This window comes from Erithacus rubecula (assembly GCF_903797595.1).
Source record: "Erithacus rubecula genome assembly, chromosome: 1".
Classification (NCBI taxonomy): domain Eukaryota; kingdom Metazoa; phylum Chordata; class Aves; order Passeriformes; family Muscicapidae; genus Erithacus; species Erithacus rubecula.
The window spans coordinates 9,807,467-9,823,528 of NC_136658.1; the positions used below are offsets into that span (position 1 = coordinate 9,807,467).

The window sequence follows — 16,062 nt, forward strand, 5'->3', positions numbered from 1 at the left end:
CTGACAGAAAGTTCTTTTTTGCATGCTTTATGTCACCTGAGGTTGAGTGCTGCAGTTAATATCACAGAGCTTATAAACATTCCCATCTTCAGCAGTCTCCAAACCCACCAGGCTCTTAGAATCTCAACTTTTTTTTTTTTTTTAAAGTAATATAGTGACAGCTTTATGTGGGGCAGATATACCATATGTAATCCTAAATGAGTAAAAAGTAAGTAAAAAATGAACAAATCTTTTCTTGGGCATTTCAGAGGAGAAATTTTGGAAGACACTAAGAACTGCTGATACTGCAGGATGTTAGTGCTTAGAGAAAAAGATGTGGGATTAGAGACTTTATCTCCACAGATTCTTGCATCTTTGGATAAAGGGAGAAAATTTTAAAATGTACCAGTCCACCTCATTTCCATTTCCCTGCTAACTGATACTGTATAGGCATGTGATGTAAAAGAGAACACAAAATTAATTGATCTATTTATGGGATGATTTTGAATTTGTAAATAAAGATGTCCTAGTCATCTGTTATGACAACTAATTGCAACTGGAATTTATTTATCGGGGTACAAATATTATGGAACATGATAAACAAAATAACTAGCTGAAGAATAAGATCCAAACTGTAGGCCATTTTCCCCCTCATTATCTCCCTTCAGACATCCTGACTGCACTTGATTAATGAATCCATAGTGAGATTAGCTGAAATTGCCTTAATGGAGAGGCACTACAGTAGAGAAGCAAAATTCAGTGCAGTATCTATCATCACTCACTGTGAATTTGAGTGGTTCATCAGATCTAGATGTTCATTTATTTAAATTATTTTTATATTGGAAAACAAAGGGAAAAAACAACAAAGAAATAAAATACTACACTCATTAGAGTGGGTTAACTTTTGACTCCTTTGAAATGTAGACTAGGGTCACCATTTTTTCCCTTATCTGGTTTCCTCCCTTGTCAAATGGCTGTGTTCCAGCATTGGCTTATTATCATACACAGGCCAAAGTTATCCTGATTGCCCAGTTGAAGAAAGCACATGTGGCACTTCATTGCAGCTTCTCAGGCCTCAAAAACTGGACATGCTCACACAGTTTATGCCTGGGAATCCTAAATATGCTCCTTGGAATTTTGATCTCATAAGTTCAGCAAGGCTTTTGGTTTTGTATGGAAGCTGAAAGAAGGTTGCCAGCTCAGGGTTTTCATATAATTTGGGAGTGTGTAATAATCCTTCTTAGTGTTCAAATTATAATGCATTAAATTCTATCTTTGCTTTGTAATGTAAACTTAATAATAACAATTCTAGGAAAAAAAGAAAATCTAGGAATCTGAAGATATCATCCTTATTCTGCTTAGGTCACTCCAGGAAAGGAATTAATACAATCAACAGCTCACCAGGGTGCCAGTAAGGGCACATCAATTCCCCCCTCTCCATTTGATTATCTCTGTGGCATGAGTCCTTGTGAGCACAGCTCAGTGGAAAACTACAGCTTCATTTCATGAAAAACAAGTGTTCCAGGTGCCTGCAGTGTGTTTTCATCCTGACACATGAGAAAAGTGAGACTGAGAATTTCCCTCCTGCCCTGCTCCCACAGCCTCCACGAGAACCACACGTAGTGAAGAGACACTCCCCAGTGGGGCAGCAACAGCACTGATGGCTTTGAGGTGTGCTTTGAGCCCCAGATTTAATACTCCAAATCCTATTGAAATCAGCCCTATCACTGCAAAGGCAACTGTGCCAACTACACGATTTTAAGCTGTCATGAAGGGGTAGGAAGATGTTGCCTCTTCCCATTCCTTCAGATACTGGCTAAAATCACAAACACAAAGACATTTTAAAATATTTTATCACAATTATCAAGATGCATTAGTCAAGCAAATATAAACTTCATTATAGAGACAGGAGGAAAATAATGTAAACATGCCAATAGCCAAAATCAGAAGAGCCCTGCCACATGCTTGTGCTAGAGCTGAATGCCTGCTCTACCATCATCAGTCACTTCATGCATCCTCTCCACAGGTTCTGAGCTGCTTATCCAGCAGTGAACAACGTCCCCTTTCCAGCTTTTTGAAGAGGTTTTTGAACTTTACATCTGATCTTAAAGAAGGAGGAAGAGAGACAGAGTGTAAGAGCCAAAGAGCAGAGCTGTGGCTCTGAGTGAAACAGCTCAGGAGCAGTGGAGCTGAGCATCCCCTTTGCACAGGTAGAGGCAGCAGAGAAGCTGTGTGAGCTCACTCAGCTGTCTCAGCCGCTGTGTTGTCTCCTCTTCACACATCTGCTTTTGGCTGTGCTGTTGCTGAGTGGAGCTGATTTCTCTATCTCATGGCTGCAGCCTGTCAGTGACACATCTCCATCCCTGTCTCAAACATAGTGGTAGAGGGAAGACAGGAAACTGCACCGTGTTCTCAGGTTGAGCAGAACTCCTCTAGTGTTTATCTTCTCCCTGGAGAAGCCATGAAGAGCACTGCAGAAAAACCTAAAGCCAAGTACTCAAGTATTCAGGGACTCATATCCCACTTGTCCTTCAACATACCTGGAAGAACAGCAAACCTACCACACTTTCTGATGAGGTCAGCAGGGACAAGTAGAGTCACTTCTTACAGTGCTCAAGGAAGTGACCATGCAGCACCTCATGGAAATCAAGTTCAACAGTGCTAGGTTACATGGTTGTTCTTGTGAAGGTGATAAAAGAGATGAAGGCATAGAAAGGTAGGAAAAGGACTAAAACTCCACCCAGAAGACAGAATGATGCAGAACTAGAGCTTCTTGCCAGAGAAAACCTGTCAGCTTCAGTGCTGGGTGATGAGATAGAAGACCCATTGCTCTTGACCTTCAGCTTTCCAGAAAGAGCCAGAAGATGTTATGACTGACAATAAGCAGCCTGAAAACTCTGCACAGGTGAAGTCATTATCCAGAGTTCTGTGTATCCATGGAATAAGCCAAAGAAAATATGAAGAGGAAAGCTGGCAGAAAGATGTATATTGTGCATAATCAAAGAAGCAGCTTTCCTGAAGAAGTCTCCAAACTTTTTCTCAGGCTTGAATTTCACTCTCAAGTTAAGAAGAAAAATATTAAGAACATGGTCTTGGGTGAACTGTCAGTGGAATAAAAATTTTTAAAAGCTACAAGGGTAAGAGTAAGCATGAATACAGAAAATATTTCACTTAGGAAAAAGGTAAGCGGTCATTCATCTTCCCGTGGAATAACAACACATACACAATCTATCTGATTAATGAAAAAAAAAGTTTTCTATTAGTATGGTTTAAAGGAAATATGGTATTCTAAATATTCAGAGCATATATAATCTGTAGCTTGGTGCCAAGCAGCAAATGTTGAGCAAAACCACTGACACTGCCAATTTGTGGAACAGAGTATAACTGTTTCTAACAACTGGAGTAACTCTGCTGCCTTTGTTGCAGCCTTTCAGAAGAGAAGGCTTGAGGGATATTGTGATTACAGAGACTCAGAAGACTTTTTTCCTTCTCTGGAGTTGGTATTCCCATTGGGTTCTGCCCACAGATCAAGGGGTTTGATTCTTCTGGCTGAAGCATTTGTAGCCACCTAGAAAGTGCTTATACAGCTGCCAGGTGATGGCTTTGTAACAGCTTTTGTCTGAATTTATGCTGTGACATAGATTACTAGATGAATATTGAACTACAGGAAACTGTAGGCCACATCCTCTGCTAGTCCTGCCCATACATTGTTACTGCTTTTTTCCCAGCAATGACAGATATCCTGACCACTGTTTACTTTGGGGTATTTTGGTTTTCCTAGAAACACAGTAAGTAAGTCAAGTGCTCTTAAACAACTCTTAAAGAATTAAGAGGCACCTAATGTTGATTTATGTCACCTTGGTGGTTGTGCTACGTTATTTATCACAGAGCACAGTTATATTGCTGTGGCTGATAGTCTGGTTTCTAAAAATGCCTGGATAAGGTGGTTCAGGCAGACTTCTTGAAATGCTCCTACTTGCTTAAGAAAACAAACAAAACCCTGGATTTGTTACTGTAAGCAAAATGAATATTAATGTGCAAATATTCTCTTTGGAAGATTGCTCTCACTTGTTTTAAAATATTCTGCTCTTAAGGACTTAAGCCTGGCTAGTGAAGGAAACCAAGATAGGGAAGAAACAAGAAAATTAAATTAGTATTGTGTAAAATTGCTGAAAATGTAAAAGATGCTTTAATCAAGAGAATACATGAAATGCATCAGTACTGGAACAAGCCACGGATATAATTTTTCCTTTGTAACAAAAGTTAGCCAAGAGTTGTGAGAGTCCTTAATAAGACTATATCTTGATGTGAGCATCAAAATGGGGAGTATGGTCATCCTAATCAGCCTTCTGCCAAGGGCCAGGTCAGAGGTGGCTGTTCTTTCCCCAGAAACACTCTGGACCTTTGCTTCCTGCTGAGAAAACAAAATTCCTCAAATTTCAATAGCTTTCTAGAAGAGGAATTTTAACATATATTAGTTAAGACACATATATAGTTTTAACATATATAGTTAAGACACCACTTTCTGAAGCTGCTCTTGAAAATAAAGAGTGATGACCAAGAAGCATGATGATAATATAAATAAAGAGAAAATAGCAGAAGTAAGAGGAGCTGTAATATGTAGAACCACCCACTCACACAAGGAAAACAACCCAAGGTTCACTCTAACCTTGTTCCAGTGTTTTATGAAGCCTAGAGGAGACAGAAAACATCTTCTGAAGTGTCACCTGCAATCCCTCCTTTCCCCATCTACACACACATGGTTTTTACAAGTATCATTATTCTCTCTCTGAACCCCCCCACTAAAGGCCCACAGGTATTTACACCATAAACCAGGTTCTTAAAAATACTTCCCAGATGTTGTCATCTGCCCCTGCTTATTTACCAGAGTTCAAATGGATTTTGACAAACAGTCTTTCTTCAAGAGGCAAGGCAGTAAAGCCCTTTAATGACAGAACTATGTGTCATCTTTGCCTATGAGCATAAATTTGCACAGCGGGCAGTGCGGTGCAAACAGCTTATCATCAACTCATCACCTCTCATCATTGTTAGAATGAAATGCAAATGGAAACAAACAGCACTTCAGTCATGGCTGTGAAAATTAACATCTGTGACATTAGCACTGGCTCATCTATTATGCACTCGAAATTTCAGGGGGAAAGAAAAGAATATAAAACTTCATAACTTTACCAGTCTTTACCTTTGAAATAAAATTAAAACCTTCAGCTTTCCCCACTCAAGGATAAACCCTAGTTAATATTCATTAATACTGAGCAATCTCTTCACTGCATATCTTGTCCTACAGAAGATCTAATTATGTCTCGAATTATTTTCGGTGTTTAGGCTTCCTGTACCTATTTTTTTTTTTTTTTTTTTTTTTTTTTTTTTTTTTTTTTTTTTTTTTTTAAGAAGTATTCCCCATTGGAGAGGCATGAGTCACTGTCTGAGAAGAATGTGGCACCAAAAAAAACTTGCTTATAGCATCTGGCTGCATTACAGGCTCCAAACACTTAGGCAAGCGATAAACTTTACTCAGATAATCCTGCTGAAATCAATGGGATCACAGCTAATTTATTCATTTAAGTCAGAATCAGGATCAGGCCTTCTATGAAGAATATAGAAAAAGGTGAAATTCTGGCCTCAAGTCTATGGCAAAAATGTGCATTTATTTCAGCAGTGTCAGGGTTTCATTTTAAGCTTACATAAAGTAAAATTACTGGTGAAATTGAAATGGTACTAGGGAATAGATTTGCATATTAAAATGCCTCCTCCCATTGGATTTGCAACTCTTTTCTCTTAGCCCTGAAAACAAATAATGGTTTATTACTTAAGTAAGCAAATATTGATTTAATTAGAAGCTTGGACATCTTTTTGCCTAAACAAAAAGTAGAGGCACTGACCCTGAATTGTCTTAGACACCAGAAGTAAGCTGAGTTTAAAGCACCAAGTGCATTTGGAAGCAGAATAAGGGAACAAAAATGTCTCAAACCTTTAGCATAAACATAGATCAACTGTCATGTAGAATAATGACACAAGACTTTCTTCAGTCAAGCCAGAAAAATGGCACAAAGTCATCTTTGCTTCACGTTGAAGTAAAGCCGAGAATCATCAGGCAGTTCTCAAGTTTGCTGTGTCCGGAGGAAAGGGGAAGAGACAGAGAGAAAGAGGAAGGAGCAGGTTCTGCCCAGCACATTACATGTGCTGGCAAGTGGGCAAAACAATGCAGGGTTGTTTTACAGATTATTTGCACCTGAACAAATGTGTAAAACAGTGCAAAGAGGCTGAAATCCAGGTGATTTCAGGACTTTCCTTCATCCTCCAAATGAGCTGCTCCCATCCTCCCCAGCTCTCTGAGAGATGGTGGGACAGACAGACCCATAGCTGAAACACATCTAGGACACTTTTCCCCCCTTGTGTTCCCTCTCTGCAGTGCTCCAGGATTGCAGGAGCCACACACTGTCCCTGCAGTGAGCTGCCCCAGCCACCAGCGTGACCAGGGACCTCAGGGCTTTGTGCAAGACCTACTTTGCCTGACCTCACCTGCCCACAGATAATTCCACAGCTCTGAGCAGCTACACCACGTATACCAAGCCGTGTCTGATCTGGCAGAAAGGAAAGGAGGGCAGGTAAGGACTCCCCAAAGGGAGGGATGGGAGATGCACAGCTTCTGTGGTGATATAAAGTCATTTAAGGTCCTGGATAGACACATAGGTTAGGTTAGATACGCTTGGATTAGAGAGCTTAGCCCTTCAAGTGAATTGAAATTTAATTTCTTCAACATTAACCAGGGTGTTTTTATCCCTTAGGACTTTTCCTTTATAATTCAGCTTCCTCAGCTCCTACACAAGGTATAAATGTGTGTGCAGCTACAACGATAAACATTTGCAAAGGATCAGAATCCCTCCAGTATCTCCTTGAAATGCATTTCTCTCTCATTTGTCTCCCAGTTTTCTCTGGAATGACACCTGGTTCAGATGTCTTTTTGCCTAACAATGAATGTTTATTTATATAAATCCATTCAGTAGTTATATGCATACCCATGAATACACAAAAGCTGCCAGACATTCAAATAAGTTATTAGCATGGCTGAAGCACTATTGAAATCTTGCTGCATGACAAAAAAACCCTGCAAAACTATTCTTTTGTGGCATAGATCAACTTTTCCATAGTGTACACTGAGAGTGTTAAAATAGATTTTTGTCTATGCAGCATCTAACACATCTGCAGAATTCCCTTAAGCACCAGAATAATAACTAAGGTAAATGCATTGCACACAGTGAACAGTGAGATACTGAACCTGTATTACTCTTGCATTGGTCATTGAATTGTACACCATTATGAGGGGTTTTATATAGGGACAGAAAACTGCCTTGAGAAAGGCTTTAACACCAGCCTTCTGTGATATTCATCCATCTTTAAACTCATGCCACTATTCTTCACATTAGAAAGTAAGAAAACCAAAAGGGTTAAAAAGAAAATATTGTTGAAACACTAATTAAAGCACAGAAATGTGTACAGTTATGATACAGAAAATTAGTCACCATGGTTAAGGTTCAATTACCTAAAATATTTTTGGTGACTCTTTGAGGGTCTAAGGCTCCAAACATGATTTTCATTTAAAATTTAAATAGGCATTATGACTCTGGCACAGGTCTGTGTGGATGTTGGAGACACTGGGATGTCTAAGTGGCCTAAAGGAAGGATGAGGTAGCCCAAGAGCTGCCCAGGGTCATTGGTATTGTGCCCTGTGAGCAGAAGGAGGTGCCAAATGTTTCTGGCACAGAGCAGGGACAGCCAGGATGTGACCTTCAGAGGTCACTTGTGAAATCCTGTAACTTCTCCAAGGGATGAGGACCTAATCTTACCCAATTCAGCATTAAGCAACTGCAGTATTTACGTTGCTTCCCCGGGACAAGTTTCAAAATGTGCTACAACAAACCAAGATTCCCATTCTATGCAACATGGGACTGTCTGCTCCCCTGCCCTGATTGTGAGCAGCACATTCAGCAAAGGCATTCTCCTTGTGCAAAGTTTTCACAGTTGTGAGCAAAAGTGGGCTTTAAAAAAAAAAAAATCAGACTATTGTTAAAGAATGTGTTACTCTGGAAGAATAAAATGGACAAAACTGGCTTTTGAAAATATTTGACAGACAGGGAAACAAAGCCCACACCCAGAGACTTTCATGGTCATTTCTTGTTTAATTGATAATGTAATTAGATATTAATTATAATTCTTCCTTGTCATTAAAACACAGCATGAGCAGAAAAACAATGCATATCAAACCAATTTGTGCAACGCTTAAAAAATATATTAAAATGTGAGGTAAATGTTATCAAAATCACTTCAAATCCATGGGAAAAGTTGTTAATTTTAATTGTTAGTGAGTCATAGTCTAAAATTGCAAGCACAATCCACAAAAGCCAATGCTGTGTAAAACCAGAAGGCATCCTTGCAGAAACAGTGTCTGCAGTAATCTCTTAGGACACAGAAGTCACTAAGGGAGCTCTATTCCCAAACAATGTGAAGGTGGGCCTGTAAACTGGGAGACACCAGTTGTTGAGAGCAGAGAAATCCTGGAAGGCTTTTCTAATCTCCTTGTTAAATTTTCAGCACCAATAAACTGAGGCAGAAATGGAGACTGAAGTGCTCAGGTCGAGCAGTAGCTGTGGCACTGCAGCCTTGCAATACTCTACAGCACTTGTACAATACAATGCACAGAGATCATTTTGCACTCAGTCCAGGGACTGAAAATAAATTTCAAGCATTGGATAAATCCTTGTGTGTCTTGCAAAACTCTAACTTCCTTTCTTACAATTCCAGGTTGTGGAAAGTATCCAATGTAGCACATAGTCAATCTGTTCAGAGCATTTCTTTCGGGCTGGTGTTTTAATGATTCCCAGAGAAATTAAAATGGTAAACACTGATTGCCAAGTACCCTCTTCTCCAGTGGTTATGGTGATGCAAAAGCACATTTATTAAAATAAGGAATTAATTTAAAAACTTTTCTAATTCTTCACTCATTCTCACACTCCATTCTGGGACATCACTTGTTTATCATAGATGAAATGAAGAAAGGGGATTTTGTGTGCCCATCTGCTGAAAGACTGATGCAGAGCATAAAGCAACAAAGTCCAGCACCCAAATTCTTTAGCACAGCTATAGCAGTTTCACAATGCTGATCCCTTGAATTGGATCTCTACTATTAGAAAGTGAGTATATGCAAACAGATTCCTGAGATTATAGCACTGATGCATTTGCAAGCATTTAAGAAAATCCTAAAGTTAGGATTTAAGAGGAAACCCTCATATTAAAAATTGTTAAGAATTCCTATTATTATTAATTGATGACAAGAATGAGACATTCTTACCTTTGGCTTTTGACTTTTCTCCTTATCAGACACATTAGATGGTTTTCTCTTCAGCATGTTTAGCTCACGTTAATCCACTGGATGTGCAACTGCTACAAGTTTGCAACCAAACTAAGAGCAAGGGAGGGCACTCTGGACGTGCACATGGGTTATGCAGTTCCTTGTTCTGTCAGGATGTGACTTCACACAGCTTGTTGCATGGGGGAGTAAACTGAACTCTCCCTTTGGGGAGGGGGTGAGGAAGGAAGGGAGGGAGTGACGGGGATAAGAAGAGAGAGATGCACCAAGGAGATGAGCTGAGAATTAGGGCAGGGGTCAAAGTGAGAGATGCTTTAAAACTTATCTGCTGCTGGCTCACCATCAGGCCTCAAGACACCCTCAAGAAAATAATTCTCTTTTCCTCTCTCAATTTTTCCCTCTCAGCCTTATGGCACTAAGTGCACCTTTATTTCCACCTGTGCTGGGACCTGTGTGTGAAGAAGGTGTGCTGATATTCAGAGGACCAAGAGATATTGTTGATATCAGATGTGAGGTACACTGTGGGTGTAGCTGGCCCCTAACTCCTCCATTCCTCTCTTGGCTCTCCAGCAATGCAATAAAAGCCATAAGGTTAAAGGTTGCTGTTTGGCAGGGAAGGGAATTACCTAAAGCCATCTTTTTCTCTTGCATGGTTAAGTAATTTCTTGCCATTCATCACAGAATTTTCCTTGATTTGCTGAAAAAGTCACGAGAGAAAAGGCAAGTCTTACAAAAGATTTTAAACAAGAGGCTGAGGGAAATGGCAGAGATCTTCTATAACCCTTGAAAATCAGCCCAAAAGGCAAAAGAAAGTGGAACTATTAAAATAGCTTAAATTCTTGCTTCATTTTTCTTGAATTTTTTTCATCTTAGGGAAACAAACAAAAGTCTTGAGCATCCTAAGTAAAACGTATTTGTAGTGAATCATAGGCCATAAACCTTGAAACTATGAAATATTCCCAACTTTTTGCTGAACAATGGAGGTACATTCTCAGTTCCAACCCCCAAATTTTCAGGCTCCCCACAGAGCTTCATTTAAATCTTAATTTAGGATTACTACAAAAGTAAAAGAAGTATCTTAGTAAGTTGTAAGGGAAAGTTTCAGGAGTAACTGCCAAGAAAATACTTCAGTAATTTTTTTTTTTTTTTCAAAATTTTGTTATTTTTTCAAAATGATCTTTTTCCAAGCAAATATATTCTAAGCAGCCTTAACTCATAATTTTGGCATAAATGAAAGCTCTTTTAAAAATACTCTTCTTTCTCTTCTACCATATGAATATTCCAAGGAGGGATAAGACATTGCCCATTAGATGAATTCCCATTTTGGTTTGCTATTTGGATTTCTCTTTAAATGTTGCAGAGAAGTTCTGGAGGGTATTTTGGATTCTGGTGGATGGGCAGCTGGATGGACAGAGACTGACTGATGAAGGAATACATTTTACACACTGATGGTATTATGGGATTTTACTTTCCAGGCCTTCTAAGCTGGAGGTTGGTAAGAAGGGGAGGAGGAGCTGCAGTTCAGGTACCAAAATTCTGTCAAGAATAGCCCAAAACTCTCTAGGTTAGTGGGTTGCAGTGGGCCATGTTTTGAACCTCAGCCCATGATGCTTCACTTCACATTTTAATCAGAACAACACTAATTTAAACCAAAGCTGAAAATGAGGGGTTTTTATTGAAAATAACATATCCATCAGAGTTCCCAATAATTGAGATTAGTAATAATAATTAAATAATAATAAAGTTTAACTCAGGGGGTTTTTTTCCCTATATTTGAAAACTCCACTAGAAACAACAGTTTAAATTTCTACACAGAAGGAGGTTTTACCTTGGATATTTAATCAGCCTTAATAATTCAGTAGAGCCATAAGTTGTTACAAAAGCTGTATGTATGTTTAATAGTAATTAAACTTGATTACTATCTCCATAGATTTACATTGCAGTATATTGGTTTTCTTTTTAATCTGATCCAAAAGTGAGGATTAAATCAGACTCTGCTGATCATTAGACTGTGATTTCCTGTCTCAGGCCACTGTTAAAATCTTCATGATTAATAAAATGGGAACTCAGCTGAAGAGTAATATATGAGCTTCCTTTCTGTAGAATATTTATTGTTAAACAGGAAGAAAGAGGCTATTTCAAGAGATATAGTACCCACCCATATCTATTTCCTTTCCTCATCCACATATCAGAAAAATTATAGCAGCTTGAAGGCTGACCTGATTATGTTCTTGCCCTTGGAAGGTTGACCCACCAGTTTTAAAAAGTAACAAAGTGAAGAAAATCAAACATATATAACATTAAGTTAATTTAGTTAACCATTAAGTTTCAAAGAAGCTCTTTTGAATTAAAAATTAATAATAAGCTTGGTGCTTATATCCTCTGTATTTGAAGACAATTTTTCAAAGGGGAATGAGTACCTGTGTAAAATTACAAGAAAAATTCTTATACTTAGTTTTCTGTTGGACATGACTGCATGTAACTTATTTCATTTCCTTGCTGGACTTTGAATCTGATCCAAATCCTAGTGAAATCAATAGAAGTTTTTCAGGTAATTTTTATGGGGCTTGGACTGACTCCTCTATCCTGAAACAACCAGGCAATGTCACTCTTTTATCTGGAAAGTCTTATGGGCAAAAAGGCTATCCACTTAAAAATAATTAAGATGACCCCATGAGAATGATTCCCACTGCCATTATATTTATAAAAGGCAACATCCTTTATAGCTTATTATTATCATTACTCACTTCTAATGAATGGACCGTGATGAATGGTCCTGGATGTTCAAGTGCTTTATGTGCCTCCCTCCCACATGGTATCATATTCCCTCAGGGGCTCCATCCAGTTTCCTTCCCTGGGAGGAGAGATCTCTTCCAGAATAAACTGCAAGAGTAAACTTGTCCTTCCAATACTTGATTATTCTGATAAAACTAGAAAGTAGGGCATGAAGTAAATTAAAGGGTTTAGCACACTGGCTATCTGTCAAAAAGCAAATGAAATTAGACTTTCTCTGGTCCAAGTTTAACTGGAGGCTCACAGATACCTGCTTTCCCTAATACTAAACAAGCCTAGAGTGTCTTAGTCTATTTATTTTAATTAAAAGAAGACATATTTTGCACAAGAAAGGAATCCTGCCTTCATCCTGTGGTTTTATGGCCATGTGTCTCCCTGTGCCATCTAACTCACTCAGATATTGCAGAAATCTCAGAATAGCAAGTGAAGCCGAGTGAATAATTTGCAGTGAATAATTTACGCAACAAATTTAATCTTTATTTCCTCAAGGAATGTTCGTGAGCAGAACACAATTTCCTCAAATGTATTAATTATGGGCCAGAATTTAGCTAGATACTTCCCTCTCCTGGTCTGATTTGAGCCAGCCACAGTTACAGTCATTGCTAATTCTCAGCAGAGCTCTCTCCAGAAACTACCACAGCAAAGACTCTTCAGAAACTAAAAGGAACAAGTGTGGAAAAGTGAAATCAAGCCCTCCCTCCACTGACAACAACCCATGAAAGAAAACAGAGGCTGAACTATTTAAACAACACACTCTAATTTTAATTCAAAAGATCAAGGCTGTGACTTTTCCACTGGGATGCTGGGGAATGGAACTGGATGCTTAAAGCCCCATATTTAAGACTCCCACACTATCTGAGAACTCTTAATTCAGAATTTAGTATTGAATATTGGTCCAAAATACTTAGGGACTTCAAACAACGTGTATGATTTCCTATTGAATAGGCTCCCATGTGCTTTCCTCATCAGGAATAGAAAATGGAGAAGCTACAGAACCTCAGAGTCCTAGAGAGATAGGACACGATTAAGGAATATTTTATGCATACAGTTTTGATGTGTGGTTCTGTTGACCCTATATAAAGAAGACTCCTATCCCATACAAATTATAATATATTTGAAATCAGGCTATGCAGCAAAGTGAATAACATCTAAATTGTGCTTCAAAAACTAAGTTTTTGTTAAATCATTTACATTGGGTGGATTTTTAATGACATACATAAAAAGAAAAGGCATAAGACACCACAAAGAATGAGAGTCTAAGCTTGTTTAAGCAACCATCAGGATGCAGAGGAACAGAAATACCCTCATCATGCCAGGTCCCAGGAAATGTGATTTTGGCTTCTCAGACTATTGGGTTTCCTTCTCTCCCTGAAAAAAAAAAAATGTTACTGTGATTCTTCCTTCTTTTATGCTAATCCTTGCCCTTTAAGGTCAATGGAGTCATGAAGAATTATGGCAGGGACAGGCTATAGAACACCACTAGCAGAGTTTAAAGAAGTGTCTAGTCCAAAAGAGTGGTTGATACTCTGTGAGTAAGAAAAAGTGTCTCATTGCCAGGCCCTCAGACTGTGTCCTTGGCATATTCCCAGCTCCAGCTGGCCTGAAGGGAAATTGAAGTACCAGGAACTTATCTCAAGCTTTGATCCCAACACATTCTCTTGCATTAGCAGTAGATGAACAGATCAGTCATACCTACACTGTGTCAGGTTAGCCCTAACACTAATAAAAATCTATACTACTGTGACATAAGGATTCTCAAGGAGATTGGCTTTCACCTATTGAACAAATCCCTTTCTTATTAGCCTGAAGAGTAAGAGCCAAAGCTGTGTCTATATCCTCCAGGTGTTCCTGTTGAGAAAACTCAAAGTCAGCAAGGTTGGTGTCTTGTAAAGCAGAAGCCACAGCCTTATCCAGCATCCTGTAATAATTTTCTACAGAAACCTGCGTCACTGGTGGTTTTCCTGTCCAATTCCTGTACTCTGCAAGCAGAGTACACTTTACAGTCTGTCATCAACAGCAGAGAGCCACTGGCAGGATGCTGCTGCTGTGAGTTCAGACGTGCAGGGGAGCAGCCACGCTGTTTCTCAGAGTGAATGTTAAAATCAAGGCTACACTGCAGTGCTCATACCTAGAACATCTCAGTGGATTCTGTTGGTGAACACCATGATTACTAATCAGCTACAAGGGCATTTTATCCCACAGAATTTGCAGGTTTGTATGACTTGTTTTATAGTCATCTAGCTGAAGATCAGCCTACCAGAAATGCACTTACAGATAAATAGTGACGGTTGCCTTGTGCATCTATTTTAAAAGCTCAAATATGAGATTTTCAATAAAGGAAAGTGATATAGAAATAAATTTAGTCTCTCTGTTTTAATCTCATACACAAAACATGACATGCTTCATTTGCTATTTAGAAGACCAGCTTAACACAGGAGCACTGACAGTGCAGCAGGGGATTTTTTCAAGGTATGTACATGATGTCTGCCAGCCTATCTCTGATTAGAATCAAGATCAACAGAAGTAAATTCTGATTAACTATAATGCCAGCCTGCTGTCAGAACACTCTGCAGTTGGAACCATCTTTTCCCAGTAAACATCTCCTGCTGAATTTCTTCACTGGTGTCAGAGTGTCACATTGCTGTGCCATCACAGCATTGGGACTGCTATAAAAGCTAACAGGAAAAGGAATAACACAGCACCCTGCACATCCATTCACTTACTGGGCTTGTATTTCATACTGATTCTACAGGAAAATGTTATTCTCCCTTTCTCCTTTAACATGGTTTAAAGTGGGTGAAAATTGTAATTTGGAAGTGACAGAGAAGGACAAGATGGTTTTGTTTGTAATTGGTTTTAAAAATCTATTTCTAGCCATTTAAATGATGTGATACCTCACTGATAGCCAGCAGAAACAAAGTCATCATGGAGGAAAGGTGATCACCTGCAATCTTAATCTTTTCTTCTCATCTCTCCTCCCCAAGCTCTGTACTAGAGCTGTAGGGTTACTGCAGCAAGCTACCATGAATGGCAATACCTTCAAAATCTGGCAGGATGTGGGTCAAACTAGCTCCATCAGCAGACCTTCCAAATCCCACACACTGGGAATGAGACTTGAGAGGCTGATTTGCTCCTACTTCCAGGTCTGAACCTCAGTAGGACAGCCTGGCTCATGCTCTGTGCTTGCCTGGCAGCTGTAGGAGATTACCTGGATCCATCCAGGGCAGGAATGAGGGAGGCTGGGCAAGCTGCAGCCACATTGGGCTTCCTGAAAAAGGAGAGAGGATGTTTTTCCTGCTGGATTTTGGCACCAAGGAGTGGCAAGGTGATTGCTGCACCCTGTGCTGGTCATGGCTAGTGCCTCCCTTGGCTCACTCAGGATTTCATGGGATGCTTCAGGCTGAATGGTCACAGCTGAATAAGCTGCCCCAGGCCAGCTGAGCCTCACTAACAGGGTGGAGACTTGCTCTCAGCCCCTCAACAAGAAGTGAAGCCCAGTCACATACATTTATTTCATTAAGGGTTTGAGATTGTGTGTTTTATCTCAGGCTGTGGGCTAAAGGCACTCACAGGGACAGTCACAGAGCTCAGTGTGTTTAAGGTAATTACTTATGTGTCAGTAACTTGTCTTTGGGGAGACAAGGAATGGAAATAGAAGGCTGTCTCCAAAACTCTGCTCTGTAGAAAGAGATAAGTGTTTTTTACCTCTTCACAAACATCCCACTTTTCTTCCATATTCCTTCCACCAATCTTTACCTTTTTTCAATCTGTTATCAAATTCCTTCCCCTCTCGCTTCCCAAAAAGTGTATGAGCTTTTGACTCACATCTTGCATACCTCTTCTCTACAGAATGTTTTTTACCATCTATTCTCACTAATATATTTTTTTTTTTCGTATAACATGCA

General features: G+C 39.3%; 1 protein-coding gene across 2 annotated transcripts in view; it reads right to left on the bottom strand.

Moving 5' to 3' along the window:
- LOC306810328 (SAM domain-containing protein SAMSN-1-like) overlaps positions 1–9,503 on the bottom strand; it is a 35,234-nt gene extending 25,731 nt beyond the window's left edge. The window contains exon 1 of one of the 2 annotated variants that reach the window (XM_079322794.1): positions 9,347–9,448. In XM_079322794.1, coding sequence (XP_079178920.1) covers positions 9,347–9,403 — 57 coding nt within the window. In that variant the 5' untranslated portion in view covers positions 9,404–9,448. Of the gene's footprint in view, positions 1–9,346 lie in introns of both variants that reach the window. The other variant, XM_079322793.1, reaches the window with a different exon arrangement.
- Positions 9,504–16,062: the final 6,559 nt, after the last annotated feature.